The sequence below is a fragment of the Cygnus olor genome, chromosome 4 (genome assembly GCF_009769625.2).
Source record: "Cygnus olor isolate bCygOlo1 chromosome 4, bCygOlo1.pri.v2, whole genome shotgun sequence".
NCBI lineage: Eukaryota > Metazoa > Chordata > Aves > Anseriformes > Anatidae > Cygnus > Cygnus olor.
In genome coordinates, this window is record NC_049172.1 from 41,562,722 (window position 1) to 41,578,377 (window position 15,656).

The following is a 15,656-nucleotide window of genomic DNA, read 5'->3' on the forward strand; positions in this document are numbered from 1 at the left end:
ACAGTTCTATCTACTCAGTAGATGAAGATATGAGACACCATAATGGAATGAGAACATGGTATTCTGGAGATTCTCTGTCAAAGCTTCTCACATCTGTAAGAGATGAACTGAACCCAGAATTCCTACTTAACTAAACAGAACACTTCAAAACCTGAGAAAGCAGGCTTGTTTTAAGCTTCCTAACACATAACAATATAACCTGTTATCACCGGGAAAATGAAAAACAAAGTTTCAAGTCATTAAACTAGAATGAATGTAACTGTATCAAGGATGAATTATTGCTTTACGTGTAGCACCCAGACCAACCTTTTTTCCTTTGATTATTAGTTTGACTTTCATCTTCACTGATGTTATCGCCTGGACCATCTGGCTTTGCCTCCAGGTTGTCCTTGGTTCCATTATTGCCTTTTTGATCAGATTTCTCCTCCTTTTCTTTTCTATTTGTTGGCTTCTTGTTGTGACTTACAGTCTTACACTGCAAAAGATACTGGTAATTATTTCTGACAGTATAGCTGCCAATAGCAAAACATGTAAGTTTTCTTTATGTATTGAAATTCCTTTACTATTAGCTGTTCCCAATATCTTCAGGAGGGTGAGTTTTAAGAACTGTGTTGTTTTGTAAAGTCTCATTTTACATAGCTGTATTTTCTGCTAGTCTGGCAAGACTATGAAAAAAAATTTAGATGGATAGAAGTATTGTTTTGGTTTTTAAACTGAAGATGTAAAATTGTGGAGTGCACAACAATCGTGTTTCAATGCCTCAAAACTGACATTCATCCTACAGGAAAGAAAGAAATACTACTTTACTAGTACCTACTGTTCAGACTGATTATCTTTAAAAAGCTATTCTTACAGAATACTGAATGTATTGACTATGTGACCTTCTGATTTACCAATCCCAACAGCATGCCAAGTGTCCATGTAAACTATAAGGAGCCACGGTTTTTAGAATCATGGAATCATTCAGGTTGGAAAAGACCTCTGAGATCATCTAGTCCAACCCCTGACTTAGTACTGAAGTCCACCACTAATCCATGCTAAGTTCTGTATCTACGTGTTTCTTGAAGACCTCCAGGGATGGTGACTCAACCACTTTATAGTTGCCACTGTGCAACCTATTCCAATGCCATACAATCCTTCCAGTAAAAAAAAAAAAAAAACAAAAAAAAAACACAAAACTTCTAATATCCAACCTAAGCTTCTTAACTCTGTTGATTATGTTTCATTAAATCAAAACATAAACCAAAGACCAGAGGATGCGGAAGTGTATGACTAGTTCTTTTTCTCCACATCAGAATACGCCATTTACTGGGACCTGTTTGCCTCTGAGTAGTGCCAGCATACCGCAGATCATCACTTCTTGGAAATCCCATAGAATAGCAGGTTTCAAAGAAGGCAAAACGAACAGCCTTTCAGCAAATAGTGTAAAACTTCATTTGGAGTGGACATGATATCTGCCTGCAAAATTAAACTTCACAAATGTTTTTGCCAAACAAAAAGAATTCTCCTGTGTTGTGGAGACTGCTTTGAACTTGCTGGAATACATGCAGTAGATACTGCGGTACTATCCCATATCCCGCAATTAATTTGACTACAAAACCTTCCCTTAGACAAATCAACTGAGATTAAGTACAAAATAAATGTTACTTGGTTTAACAGACACTACATGAATTTCTGTGATTAAATTCTCACACATCCAAGTCAGCAAAAGGTTAACATCTATGCAATACAACATAGACCATCTGCTAAAGCAAAAAATCATTAAAAATACTCTTAAAGCAGACTATTTCAGAAAACATCAAATAAGTATATTCTCTCGCAACACTATTAATATATTGATTTCAGTCTCTCTGGTTAGTACTGTGCAGATGTCATTAATCATATCCAAATTTTACACAACCAAGTAGACGTTAAAGCACTGTGGTATTACAGACAGCATGAAAGACATGGGTACATGTTTTTCTAAGTCACCAAATTAAATATCTCCCCACACCCCCAAAAAAAACAAACAAACAAAAAAAACAACAAGAAAACAGATGCTAAAATAAGCATATTCTAGATGTGGTCATAAATCAACATTAGCATTTAAAAATACTATTAAAAGGATATAAAATGTAATCCTTTCAATGCTACTCAATCTGTCAGAGCTAGGCCTGGTAGACCCTCTCCTTCTGTGAAGATCGGAATATTACCAGTAGAGAATATAATGTATCCCTTATGATATTGTTAAATGCATCACCTGCTGTCTTCTTGTGAGCAGTGGCAGTTAAAATATCTCAACAACTGGCAGGAATATTGGTGATGGAAGAGCTTACAAATACTAAAGAAAAGTCAAACTGAGGCTCTTAAACAAATCCTAAACCTCCATGGGGTGTATACACACTACAATATTTTAACTGGCATTTCAGCAACTGAATGACCATTAATTTATTTGCATATAATCTATTCAGGTTTTAAAGATTCTTCTAACAATTTCAAAGATCTGAGATCCTGTAGAACAAGATACCAGAAGCAGCAAATTCTACCTAGAAGAAAATGTACTGTTGTGACAAATCTACAGACATCTAGAATTTTGACCTGCAACGTGAAAGGCCTTGTTAGACACCTGAGGATGTTTTGTTGCTGATACAACAACAAGGTGTAACTTACTCAGCTGGAGGAGAGGGAAGATGTTAGATACTAAGCCCACAGGACAAACGAACAAATCTTCTGGTTTCCCTCACCAAGAAAACAGTAGAAGCATCACAAGGATGATGCTAGAACTAAAGCAAAGATCAAAATGGTACCACAAAGCTTGGAATAATCTATACTTCATTGTTTCAATAATACAGCATAAAAGAGATCTAAGATATGTTATACACTTACCACTTGAGATAAAAGTAAAAATTTGATGGAATTGATGCTAAGAACAGTCAACAGGAAAATATATCCTTACTCCATCCCCACTCCTCTGATAATTCCTAGGGCAACTTTGCACAAGGCACGCCAGGCACAAGGGAACACACCATCTACACAGTCCCAAAGATTACATACAGGCCCTCTTTCTTGTCTGTTCATAAACTTCCAAAAGAGTGGAAAATGGAAATAGAAGCTTGAAAATGGTGGGGTAAACACGGCATGTTTTTATTTACATGTTCACCCACACCAGTTAAGCTAAAACACATGTGTGCGTGCATGAGCTTGTGAAGGGTTCAGAAATTCTCATACCAATACAGAGAGTTAAGCACAGACCAGAATTATTGACAACATTTCTGCTGAAGCCTGAGAACACCCAAAGCACATTCTGTGGGAAACCATATTAATCACAGCAGCCAATGTGATTTTTAATAAAACAATAATGGAGATAACAAAGAATACTTACTTCATTATTTGCTATTTCACTTGGTGTTGGCCAGTTTGTGATATCACCGAAGTCACCAGTCTGCAAAGACAATACACAGGTTATACTACTTCTTCAATTTAGTCCTTTTTAACACATGGAAGATGTCTGTCATAACTCAGATGGCAAGACTATACCTTTGAACAAAATTGCCAGAAAGAGCAATTCTTAAAAAATTGAGAAATACAGCAGAAAACAAGCAGCTTTTTAAAACAGAATATGATCAACTGTAGAAACAACCAATCATTGGAGTTACATTCAAATCACAGTACAACACCTTACCTATCTTGTACTAACAACTGTCTAACAAATGCCTTCATTAAGAATGCATTAAGTGGGCATGGCCAAATACAGATGACGAGCAAGCAAAACTTTCTACATTCTATTATTAAAACAAACTAACAGAGATTAAAGACTTAAGTACACAGAAAACAACGTTCAGATTAAATGTTGTCTTATACATACCTCCCTACACAATTTAAAGGCATCTACCACTTTAAAAGCTTTTTAGCTTTTGGAAGACCTTTGAGCACTGTGTTTTCACAGCCTAGAAAAGTCTAACTGTACCACATTTTAGAAACTTATTTTTTCCGTAGAAGGGTTCAATGTCTCCTGTTATAATGAATTTGTAACAGACCATAAAGCATGCTAATCACTAACATAATACGCAGATAGGATTTCTGATACCAGCCTATCATCTCTTGTGCTCAAGTGGTGTTGTTTCACTGAAGTCACTTCCGTTTTATATAATCCCATCACTTTTTTTTTTTCTAAAACAAGAGTGCCTTTCCGTATCCCCTTGAATACGTACCACTTCAGCTTTCCTTCTAATTTTAAATTTCCTGTCCTTTTCTGACTTTTCTCTGTCTTCAAAATTAACCAAGGCAGAACATAACACTTACGGTTATAACTTCAAAATACCTTGGCTTTTTTTTTTTTTTTTTTTTTTTAGTAATAATAGCCATTTATCACAGTGAATATTTACAGCCAGAAATACTTCTCTGAAATGATTTCATTTTCCTACCATATTATCAGCAGAGCTAAATGCCAGTTAAGATAAACAGATTAGATTAACTAGGACTTCTAACACGATCAGTCCAATAACTCAAAGCCAACGTTCTTCTGCCAAATACAAACCTTGCTGTATTTCCTTGTCCTGGGTTTCGCTGCCTTTATAACTTTATTGGAATTTTCTAGTTCTGAAAAGGAAGAAAAGTATTTTCAGGTGAAGAATTAGGTTGCACTTAAAAGCATACAGTATATACCTTAACAACTTTCAACTACCTAGTATGCTACACGGACTTCTCTTTTTTTTTTTTTCTTGGTGGTCTTGGTATTGAAGCCAATGATCATTCATGAACATAATTATTGCAAGAATATTTCCATAAAATAACTAATAGTACATGACATTGAAAAACTCACACTCACAAGTGTAACTAATCCTGAAAAATGGGTGTATAGAATATAGTGTAACACAGTACTCTTAAGCCTTTCTTGAGCTATAATGCCAAGATTATCTCAAAATGCTGTTATTTTAACCTAAGTATTAGCAAAGAAAATGAGGCCCAAAACATAAAAAAATACCCTATTAGAAGGTAGACTTAGAACACGATTCATTTATGAAATCTACCATTATGTGAGGATGAAAAAAAACTAGAAGCAATTACGTATTGACAAATTCCTAGTGATTTCCGTTTATTAACAAATGGACAAATGCTAAAGAATTTAGCCATATTGCTCATGATCAAGTCAAAGCAATGGAATACATTAAAAGGAAGTAAAAAAAAAAAAAAGACTATAAAAAATACATTAAGGATAATACATTTTAATGCTCAGATTCCACAAGCTACAAGAACGGTTTACGACAAATACAAGCAATTGCAACAAAGCTTATGCTTGCACATTTTCAGAACCTTCCTGAGCCAAGACCTAAACTTTTAATAGTGAGTCTCCTCCGGAACAGAGCTGCCTTTAATTCAACCTGTAGTATCTACCAGGATTTAACCTAATGCTTGCTAAGAACTCACTCTCACACATACCAACGTTACTGGGCCTAATTAGCTACGACCAGTGAGTTACATTTGCAAAAAAAAAGTCTCTTTAAACTCACTACATCCCTTAACGCATGTGCAATTTTCCCTTCTGTATGCAAATCCAATTTTCTTATTTTTCTACCCATTTAATTATGTTCTAACTTTTGTTGGGAATGCAGGGAAAAAACGATAACTATTCTCAGGTAACTTTTCTTGGGAGATTAATTCAGACAGATGAAACCACCGTTCAGTTTTTCCCGCTATAGTTCTGTTCTTACTAGGCACATTTTCCAATACAGAAGTGGTTACATCCTTTCCTTGAAAAGTCTTATTCAGTCTTTTACCGAAAGCCAAGTTTGAAACACTGAGCATGACCGAAATCGCTAGGGGATTATTATTTCATAGGAGGATAACATCACCTCCTTAACCCTTATCTCTCTCGCATCCAGTGACTTCACTAATCTTCCTTATCGCAGCTTCACACTGGGAACCCCACCCTCGTGCCCCACGGTGACTCTGAAAACTCGCTCGGTCCTCTTCTTGGAATATGCCGTGAGTGCTATAAGCACAAGTTCACGTCTGCTCCATGCGGCACTCTCAACTCTGTTACTACAGCTAGGTACAACCCACCTGAATTCAGCGTATCGCAGCACCCTGATCAGTGGGAGAGTTTTGCCCCATTGGTCACCAGCAGCTTCTCCACACCAAACGGGCACCTAAAGATTTTCTTTTTAAAACAGACAAAACAATTCCCCCAAATGCTTCTTCCTTCTTATCCAGTCTCAAATGACTTTAGATCGAGAGCTTCCAGTTTTCTAGACATGCAGTGACTGTATCATCCTAATTCTAACTTATTACTCAATAGTAAATTAAGTACCACTATAAAATAACGCAAAACAGTTGTAGTCATGGAGCATCGAGCAAATTTCTTTCTCTAGCTGTTCGATTACCTTCCTGAAGCCCTTTTTCCATCTCGCAGCAGTTTTACTTAAATTGCTACCGAAGGACTGCTCTGCCAGAACTTCTACTCCGTGTGTCACCAGGGTGTAGCAAGGAATTAAAAAAGACAACTCAAGTGCGCTATCTTAGTCAACTATCAACTCAGTGCGCTATCTTAGTCAGGAGATACTATTCCAGACAGCAGCAGAGGCTATCTGAACCAAGCAGAATGAGACCCAACTTGTTTTTCAGTAATCTCTCTTATCTAAGTCAAGGATGTAGTAACCTAAGACTTACAAGATGCGTTTGCACACTCAGTGAAAAGAAAATTACTATGAGGCAACGACACCGTCAGGCTGACGGTGCCCTTTCCGAGCGGTGATCCCGCCGCACGCCGTACTTCCCTAACAAGCAACCCCTCAAAGTTTCTGGCCTTCCATAAGAGTCATGTTCAAATCCAAGATTAACTGACCTTTCCTGACCGGCTTTCTGGCACTTGTCACGTGGGAGTTGGATTTTAGTGCGAAGCATGAAAGGGGAGATAAGGGGTCTGAGGGAAGGAGGGTGAGAGTAAAAGAATAAAACACTACATCATTTAAAGGTTTCCCCCCCAGTCAAGTCTGTTATGCTGTTATGAAAGAGACTACAGCCACTGTGCAGGCAAAACTTACTCTAGAGTGCACTTAAATAAAAGCTCCATGCCTAACATTAGCCCGGCCTTCGGTTTCAGCATCACATAGCAGTGCTGAATAGGAGAAACAGGATCTTCAGCTTATTGCCACAGCACAATCCAACAAGCCCCTGTAAATAAACTATTTCACTCGCTGTTAGCTCCAGCCTAACTGTATTTAAATGGTTTATTCGGTCATAGGAGACAAGGTAACCAGCTCAGTAAGAGCAAGCTGTGTTGATGAAAGGATTCAGCTGTCTTCAACTACTTCACTTGCTGGGTTTTAGCTGAACTTTGAAGGGGTTGGGGAAAAGAAAAAAAAAAAATCAAGGATGAGCAAGTTTAATTGCTTGTGATCACTCTTCAATCACTGAACTCCAGTGAAGATGCCATCCACACGAAAACCGAAATCACCTTTCAAAGCCATTTTCATAGTAGTTCTTCCAAGTCTCTTAATACACCACACCCTAACACAAGATATTTTTTGCAAAAAGACATGGATATGCAAACATGCCAACTGCAGTACTTCAGTTATTATGCAGCTATTAAAAATGAAAGATGAATCTTGGAACCACCAAAAAGGCAGCAATCCTCAAACAGCAGAAATGGGAAGGTGGGACTGGATGCTGCGCAAAGAAGCATAGAGAAGCAAAGTTTGCACATAAAGATGCATCACCAAAGTCCTGCCAAGCACACGACAAATTACATTTTCAGTAATACTACTTCAGAGTACACTATTCAATACTTCATTTCAAAACGGATGTTTTCAAGTTCTGGAAATAACCAGTCAGATTTATTTTTTTTTTCTGACAGGAGAACAGGAGAGATACTGCCAACTTCTTCTGAAAGTGATGCCTCCTATAAAAAAGGCACAACACATCCCAATTTTGATACAAACGTGTTTTATGTTGTCATGATTTCTAGACAACTTTCAAGTGTTATTTTTACTTAGCACGTGCATTCTCCTCAGCAAAGGAACAACCTATCAGAAACACCAGAAGAGCTTCAGGAGGCGGTTGAGGGGGTGCAATCAAGTAGCAGAATAGCTCTTCAAAATTTCAGTGGAACTTGTTTGTTGAACTTGTAGAACATTTTCCACCCAGTTGTATTCCGTTTTTAGACAAGGTAGCTGTGCTTCAATCTGTTATTTTAACAAACAAATATAACAGTCTTGCAAATATGACAAAACAATCCCTTAGAGCACATGACGGTTTAATTCTAAAGCATGGATTTATGACCTCAGATTCTGAGAAATTAAAAAAAAAAAAGTAACCTATGCTAACATCCTTTCCTACAAGAGTTAACTTCCTTGCACAATTTGAACAACTAACCAAGGTAGTGAACTATTTCAGCAGCAGGCTTCCACATGTTTTTACTAAGAAACAATCAGTTTTCCAATGGAACAAGCACTGAACAATCAATAGGAAAAAAAGTCCCCAACACATGACTGATTAATCATTGCACTCTTTATTTTTCTTGTGCTTCACTTCTAATCCTATTTTGTTCTTAGCTTCTTCTTAGAAAGCTGCAACCTGTGGCTCAATTTCTACAAAAGTTTTTGTGGTCAAAAAAGAGCACGTGCTAGAGCACAGCAAGCCAGGGTCGCGTCTGGGACTCTGGGCAGCAAGATGCATTTCTCTCTCCTAACAGATTTCCAGTTCAGAAACCAGAAAATCTTACACACAAACTTCCATATTCTGTGTTCTGTACACTGCTATAGGTCTGTAAAAACAGACAGCCCATTTGGAAAGAGAACGCCTTTAATCCCTTCAGGCTTGGGATAGCAGTCAAAGTTGTGCCTTTTGACAATTTTTAAAATAATAAAAAAGTTACTATACAAACACACAGTGAATTCCTGACAATTACTGATATGCCTGCATTAGATACACCAAAAATTTGATAAGCAGATCATTTACCCATCTACTAATCAAAATTCTAAGCTCGTTATTCCTAATAATACAGTACACCTCCGCTAAACTGTGCTTTTACAACCTGTTTATTAATAGAGTAAAGCAAATCCAGTTACTCAATAGCACCACACTGAACTTCTGGTACCAAAATCCCAGCCAGATAAAGGGTGCTCTCTGATGTCCCGAAATCCATGCAGTGAAGAACGACAAACTGTAAGAGACCGGAACACGCAGTTACTTTGACTGACTGCATCAGAGCACACTGGGAACCACATCTACTTTTACTGCTTAAAACCACAGGTATGTATTTTGCTTCATGAAATACTTTCATAAGTTTCACGACCCATTTTTGAATAATTGTCTAATGCCTCATTAGAGACCAACATCAGCTACACAAATCACATGAAGGCTAGAGAACTTGTCCTTTGGGGTCCAGATTACAAAGAAAGGGCAGCATTTCTTCAAAGAGGTGGAAGAACTTTTGAGTAAAATTATTTCACCAACTCCATGCCGGCCATGCATGAAGGAAAGGTAACTGACTTCTGCCAAAGGCGAGCTCTGAGGGCTGGCTGAGGTAAAACAAGACTCAAAGGAAAGACGAGGAATAATTCTGGGTTGTTACAGGGCTTTGGTAGGGACACATCTCCTTGGCTCCATTTAAAACAAAACTTATCTTGTTACCTTGTAAAAAAAATTATTATCTACAAGATTACATAGGACTCCTTCCTCGAAACCGTTCCTCTCCTCATTATCGAGTTTCAACTTGAAGAAGCGAAGACTCAGAGAAATATACGAAGCTCAGCATACAGGGGAAGGAGGGGAAGGAAGGCAGGCTGCAAGAGTTGCCTTTAATCATCCAACAGCTGCTGCTGAATCTAGCTGCCTGTGTTCAGGGTCCCCAGGATAAGACAGAAGCCTATTAATTTCGCTAACAATTTCATACTGCTACAAGTCTTTCTCCGTGAATTAAATGGAGACTGGTAGAAGCAGCTGTATAATTCTGAAATTATTCTGTTTAGGAGTTTAATAAAGGGCTTATCCCAAAACACAGAACCGTGTCAACAAACTCACCATAAAAAAAAATCAAGTATGTTTACACGAGGTGTTTGGTTTGCTGTGATGTTATCAAAACTTACTTACATAGCCGAGACCAAAAAATAAAAGGTGGTAGTAACAATGCTTGGACAGAACTCCTTCAGCGAGGAAGGATTTTAAGCTTTTACCAATACTTTTTACTTTCAGGTGACTTTAGCAGCTGGTGTCACAAGGAAGAGGCAGCTCTGCCCTGGTACAGGTGGCTGTTGCAGCACATCGGCAATCCGGAGGGGACTGACTGGAAGCGACCTTCCCAGGAGCGCAGCTATCACCGAGCACACTGCGCTTGCATGTGTCAGGAAAGTTTCAACAAATTAAGCCAAGATCAACAAGTCGAACAGGATTCGGTCGCTACTTTGATGTGAGATTCTTTCCCATTTTATTACCCCCTTTATGGACAGTTTTACATTCCACCCCAGTAGTATTTCTGCTCATCTACTTATTATTTCACATGACTAATTTCCATACTACTACGCTCATAAGGGCCTAACGCGACTGATTTTGCTTTGCCAACGTGCAATTAGTTGCTTGAAAATACATCTCCTGCTGGAGGTGGAGGCACGTGGTCATTCCTGCCCTCCAACAGCCAGGACAGATTGGCTGCTTCATCTCCCCTGAGGAGCGAGCAGTGGCTGAACCAAAATGTACAGCTCCATATGTCTTTTTCACTGATGCCATTACCGGCACCTTTACAACCAACAGCCACTCCTAAATTTGCTAAATTATACACTTGCCACTGAAAAAGGTATTCCAGTGCAACTGCTCAATTAGGTGTTAATTTCATAAACAGCAAGCACAACTTTTGTACACTTGAAAAATAATTAAAGCTCTCTGAAAATAATCATATAAGGTACACAGCATATAAACTCACTGCTGCTCCCTTCTTCTTTCTTCAATAATTATTTTTGTGTCTTGTCTTAAATTGGGTAGTAAACTCTGCAGAAAAAGCAGCATCTTCAGCTGAGGCCTGAGCAGGACCACAAGGTGTTAATATAACAAAAAAAGCTTCTGGTGTATTATTATTGTTACTGCCCCAGCAACCCAAAGGAGTGACAAGTTCTCTTTCATGTATGGACAAGACTGCAAGCTGCTGCCCAGCAAGCTGGATTGTAGAAGCTACGCGTAAGTCAGTATTTATGAGCGCGTCAGTACACACAAACAAAACAGTCAAGATGATAAAGATGACTGTACATGTTGCCAAAAGGTTTGATCTTTAGCTAAATAAAGAACCTGTGGTCTGGAGAACCCTTTTGTCTGCTTGCATGATCGGCATACTTGAAACCATAAAAGGCTATACTTCTCTTCGTGAAGGAAGCACAGGGTTAATTTAAGGATAAAAGCGACTGTCAGAACACATGAAGGTTTGTCAGGTGCCTTCAGGAGCAAGTGCAGAGACCGAGATTCTCAGGAAACACATGCTGAAGTATGGGTTTTGAGGTTGCTGGCTTGCTTCTAGCCAAGAACAATACTCCAAGAAGTTGCTAACTTCGAGGAATGCTGCAGTGGCCTAAGCACAGAGGCCGGCAATTTCAAGTCAGGTCTGCGATCTGCCTGCTTAGTCGGTACGGAGCCTCTCAAGCAGCTTTACCTTACATGTGGCGGTGATTAAAGGCCACCAGAAAATTACACCCTGGCTACCCTCACTCCACCTCGCTCCACATAAGCGGTTTGAATCCTCAGCGCGAGCAAAGTCACTACATGTGCTGCCATGCCGAGCCTTCGCAACCCACACCGCGTGAAAAGCAAAACCCAGCGGCGGACCGAAGAGAGGGGCTGCACAATAAAGAAAGAACGCACACACACAGCACAAAACCAAAGCGCACAAGCCAAGAAAGCCAGCGGGACTCCGCAAAGCTCCCACGCGCCAGCGAAGCCGCACGGGGCCGCCGCTCGGCAGCTGCCGGTTGCCCGCCCCGCGGCCTGCGGCAACCGCTCCCTCCCGGCCCGGCCCGGCCCGGCGAGCAGCAGCCGGGGGAGGCGAGCAGGGCCCCGGGGCCGCCCCGCCGCTCGGAGGGCGCCGCACCTGGGTCCCGCAGGCCGGCGGCCTCGGCCGCGTCCGTGTCCCCGCCGTCCCGCGCCGCCCTGCGCCTCGTCCACGCGTTCTCCTTGGGCGCCGGGGCTTCCACCGCCGCCCGCCGCCGCCTCTCGTCCGCCTCCGGCTCGGGTTCGGGCTGTCGCCAGTCGCCGCTCTGCTCCGCGGCCTCCCCGCCCTCGCCCTCCGCGGGGCCGGGCCGGCTCCGGGCGCCCCAGCCGCGGCGCTGGGCGGGCGCGGCGGAGACGTGAGCGGCGGCCATGCCCTGCCCGGCCCGGCTGCGGGGGGCGGCCCGCGGGGGAAGGCTCCGGGGCAGCCGCGGGGAAGCCGAGGCTGGGGAGCCTGCCCCTGCCCGCCCCTGGCCGCCGCCCCGCTCCGCCTCCGTGCTGGGATCCCCCGCCCTGCCCGGCCCGGCCCGGCCCGGCCCTGCCCGCCGCGCTCCGCTCCGCGAACGGGGCGACCGCCCCCCGCCGCCGGCACCAGCGGGGCACCAGCGGGCGGGCGGGCAGAGCGCTGCCGGCCCCACCGCGGGGGGGACACGGGAGGAAGGGGCGGGGCGGGGCGCCGTGACCTCACAGCGGCCGTTGCCCCCCCCCGCTCAGAGTAACGCGCAGCGCGCCCCGGCCCGGCCCGGCCCGGCCCCGCCGCCGCGCAAGGGGCTGAGGCGGCAGAGCGCGGCCGGGGCACCGCCGCCTCAAACCTCCCCCAAAACGCTGCCAGCAGCGCCGTAGTCAACTAAGCACGTTCCTAAAGATGCTTCTGTGAAACCAGTCGGGTAGTTTGTAAAGTAGTGTCTCTAAAAATAGCTGGGGTTTGGTGTCGGCAAACTCGATTTTGGTTGGGGCAATGTTAGTCGCTGCTTTAACGACACTGGATAGAGTTTAGACAATCCACAATAAATAATGCACGTTTCTGTGACTGAAGCTCAAAATACTGGTAATAAGGGTGATCCTTCCATAAACAGAAAAAAAAATTACAATTGCTTCTAAGCACTTCTTGTACAACAGGTGATGAAAAATTACTCTTTCTTCATTTTTTATTTTACACCAAGAAAAAAAGTAGCATGACTAAGATTAAAGCAAGTTTTCAAACTCTTAGAAGCATTCTTCTCCACAACTAAGAACTGCATTTATTCAGGTGCAATAAATGCGCAAGTTGAGGACACACCATGAGCATGTCACAGTGACAATTTATTTGAAGCAAAGGCAAGAATTCTTAATGAAGTTTTGCTCAGGAAAAAGGAAGGGCACTATCTACACCCACCTACACCTACACTCCTGAAAACAGGCTTTATCAGTCATGTTACCTGCTCAAAACACTTTCCTCATCTTTTATTTGGTGTCCCAAACTCAGAGGTTATGCAGAGGCGATGAAGACTGTTGTTAGAGCGGTGTGAACGCGCAGAGGCCCTACCTAGGCAGTGGCGAGAAGGGCATTAACCATCCTGTTTTCTTTTCCTCAGACAAGGGCTAGAAGAGAAGGCAGCAGAACTGTAGGCCAAGCCAGGACTTTAGGAACACCCCGACACTGCAGTACAGGGATCTGAAAAGACCAGGAAAAAGCAGGAAAGTGATTAAAAAATAACTATATGAGTAAAGGCAGCCAGTAATACGGTGGCTTGACAGGAGTTTGCAAGTACTTGTTTTGCTAACTCTGTGGTAAAAGAGGACTTACTGTATATTTAATTGTATGTAAGTATACAAAAGTCTGTAAAGAACCTTTCAAGTTGCCTAAGACTCACCCCTAACTCTTTGTCTAGTTGTTACCATCCCTCTTGTTACTTTGTAGCACTCTAAGTCAGACTTCCTTGCCAAAATCCGGGGCAGTTTTTCCTTGAAGAGCACACTATTTCAAATATTTCTTCTTTGAAAGAGAGGCTCATTTACCCTGCACAAAACCAAGAATACCAATTTCATGCTTTAAAGGCTATGCTTTCTGTCACGTAGAAGCATCGGAGCACTTCAGCAAACACTGCAAATTACAGAGTTGCATAACATTATAGCATAATACAACAGCGTTTTACTCATGTAACACTTGTGCATGAGGAATTACATACCCAGGGACTATACAAACCTTCTTTCAATACTGTATAACTTATCATTACAGCCAAGCTGACACAGAACCTGACACTTTAAGATAAAGAAACTTCCCTGCCCAACCAACTGTAATTACGATCAACACTAAAAAAAAAGTGACACATGACAGAAACAATTATAAATACACATGAAAAATATTTACTGCCTCAAAGTGTTAGCAGCTACCAAGCAAAAATATCAGTTCAAAGATCATCACTATAATAAAACTATTTAAAGAGTATCTATATGCATTTATATGACATGCCGGTAAGGAAAGCAGCAAGACCATTACTTCATGCAATGGTGCCTTTTTGCAACTTCAAGGTGTAGTTGACTTAAGATTAACACGACACGAATGATCTATCCTTGCTAAAAGAGAAGTTGAGTGGTCACTATTCAGGGGGGTATCTTTGGACATGGGAAAAACATTACAAAAAGCTCCACCTGACAATCGTTAGACACAGTCCACTCAAGACCATGATCAGCAGAGAGGTGCCAGGAAAGAAATGTGAAAACACTAAAAAAAATTAACTGTGTCACTCATTGATAACACACCAGACCTAACTTTTACTCTGCCCAGAACCTTTCAGAGGCAAAGCCTACTACCCACTGCATTTTTCCTACTCATGTGTTGTCAGCCTTACTATGCAGAAGGGCTACCAGAGCCTTCGCTTTTCAGACAGAAATAACTGCAATAAAATTGATTGCATCTTGGTTGCTGGGTACAACCAGCAGGCTTCAGTTACATTGGCTGCTCCAGTTCCAGAGAGTGAGCCACAACAATTTTCTGAGGCTTTTTTTTTCTTTGTATATAAACACCACCAAGACTCAGAGATGCACATGCCAGTAACATTTACAGCTATCTGTTCAAAGCAGCCTTTCAATTCATGTGAGATATTCCCATCTGTATGACAGACTGCTGCAGATGATGAAATAAACTTTTCTCCGTACAGCAACACTCCAAAAGCCTAACACGACCTTCCTCCCACACAGATAGAAGAATAGCCATCAACAATTCCTGCTGGACAATTCTACAATATGCTCTGAGTTTGCTGTAAGACAATACACCCTACTCTGGAATACAGCAGCAAGCAGGAAAATGTTAGACTGAGTTTTTTACCCTCTGAAGTAGATTTTAAGTAAGCCTGGGAAATCCTAGCTCAATGAAGCCACTGAGAAGTCTAAAATTAGAATCACAACAGTATCTTAATTAGCTGATAGAAGCTTAACGTAGAACAACATGAAAGCAGTATCATTGTTTATTATGTGAAGCCTTTATCTTGTACTGTAGATTAACTACTCTTCTTGTGCTACAGCGCTAGTAGGAATATGAGGGATTAGAGGATGACAATGAGAGCATTTTGAACTCATGTTGACAAGGAAAAAAAACATCACACAGCTGTTTTGTAGGATTTTTATTGAAAAATCATTACAACTGAAAAATGATCAAGGTCAGTTTTACAGTAAGTTTAAGACACACAGAATGGCTACCTGCTGTTTGGATTTAGTGCAGGAACCTTATT

The 15,656-nt window shown here is 41.5% G+C and overlaps 1 protein-coding gene across 2 annotated transcripts in view; it reads right to left on the reverse strand.

The window, feature by feature from the left end:
- Nucleotides 1–12,335, reverse strand: part of LARP1B (La ribonucleoprotein 1B) — a 34,805-nt gene extending 22,470 nt beyond the window's left edge. Inside the window, exons 1-4 of one of the 2 annotated variants that reach the window (XM_040555012.1) lie at nucleotides 12,050–12,335; nucleotides 4,517–4,578; nucleotides 3,362–3,421; nucleotides 307–475 (exon numbers count right to left, since the gene is read on the reverse strand). In XM_040555012.1, the coding sequence (XP_040410946.1) occupies nucleotides 307–475; nucleotides 3,362–3,421; nucleotides 4,517–4,578; nucleotides 12,050–12,320 (562 nt within the window). In that variant the 5' untranslated portion in view covers nucleotides 12,321–12,335. The remainder of the gene's footprint in view (nucleotides 1–306; nucleotides 476–3,361; nucleotides 3,422–4,516; nucleotides 4,579–12,049) is intronic. The other variant, XM_040555011.1, reaches the window with a different exon arrangement.
- Nucleotides 12,336–15,656: the final 3,321 nt, after the last annotated feature.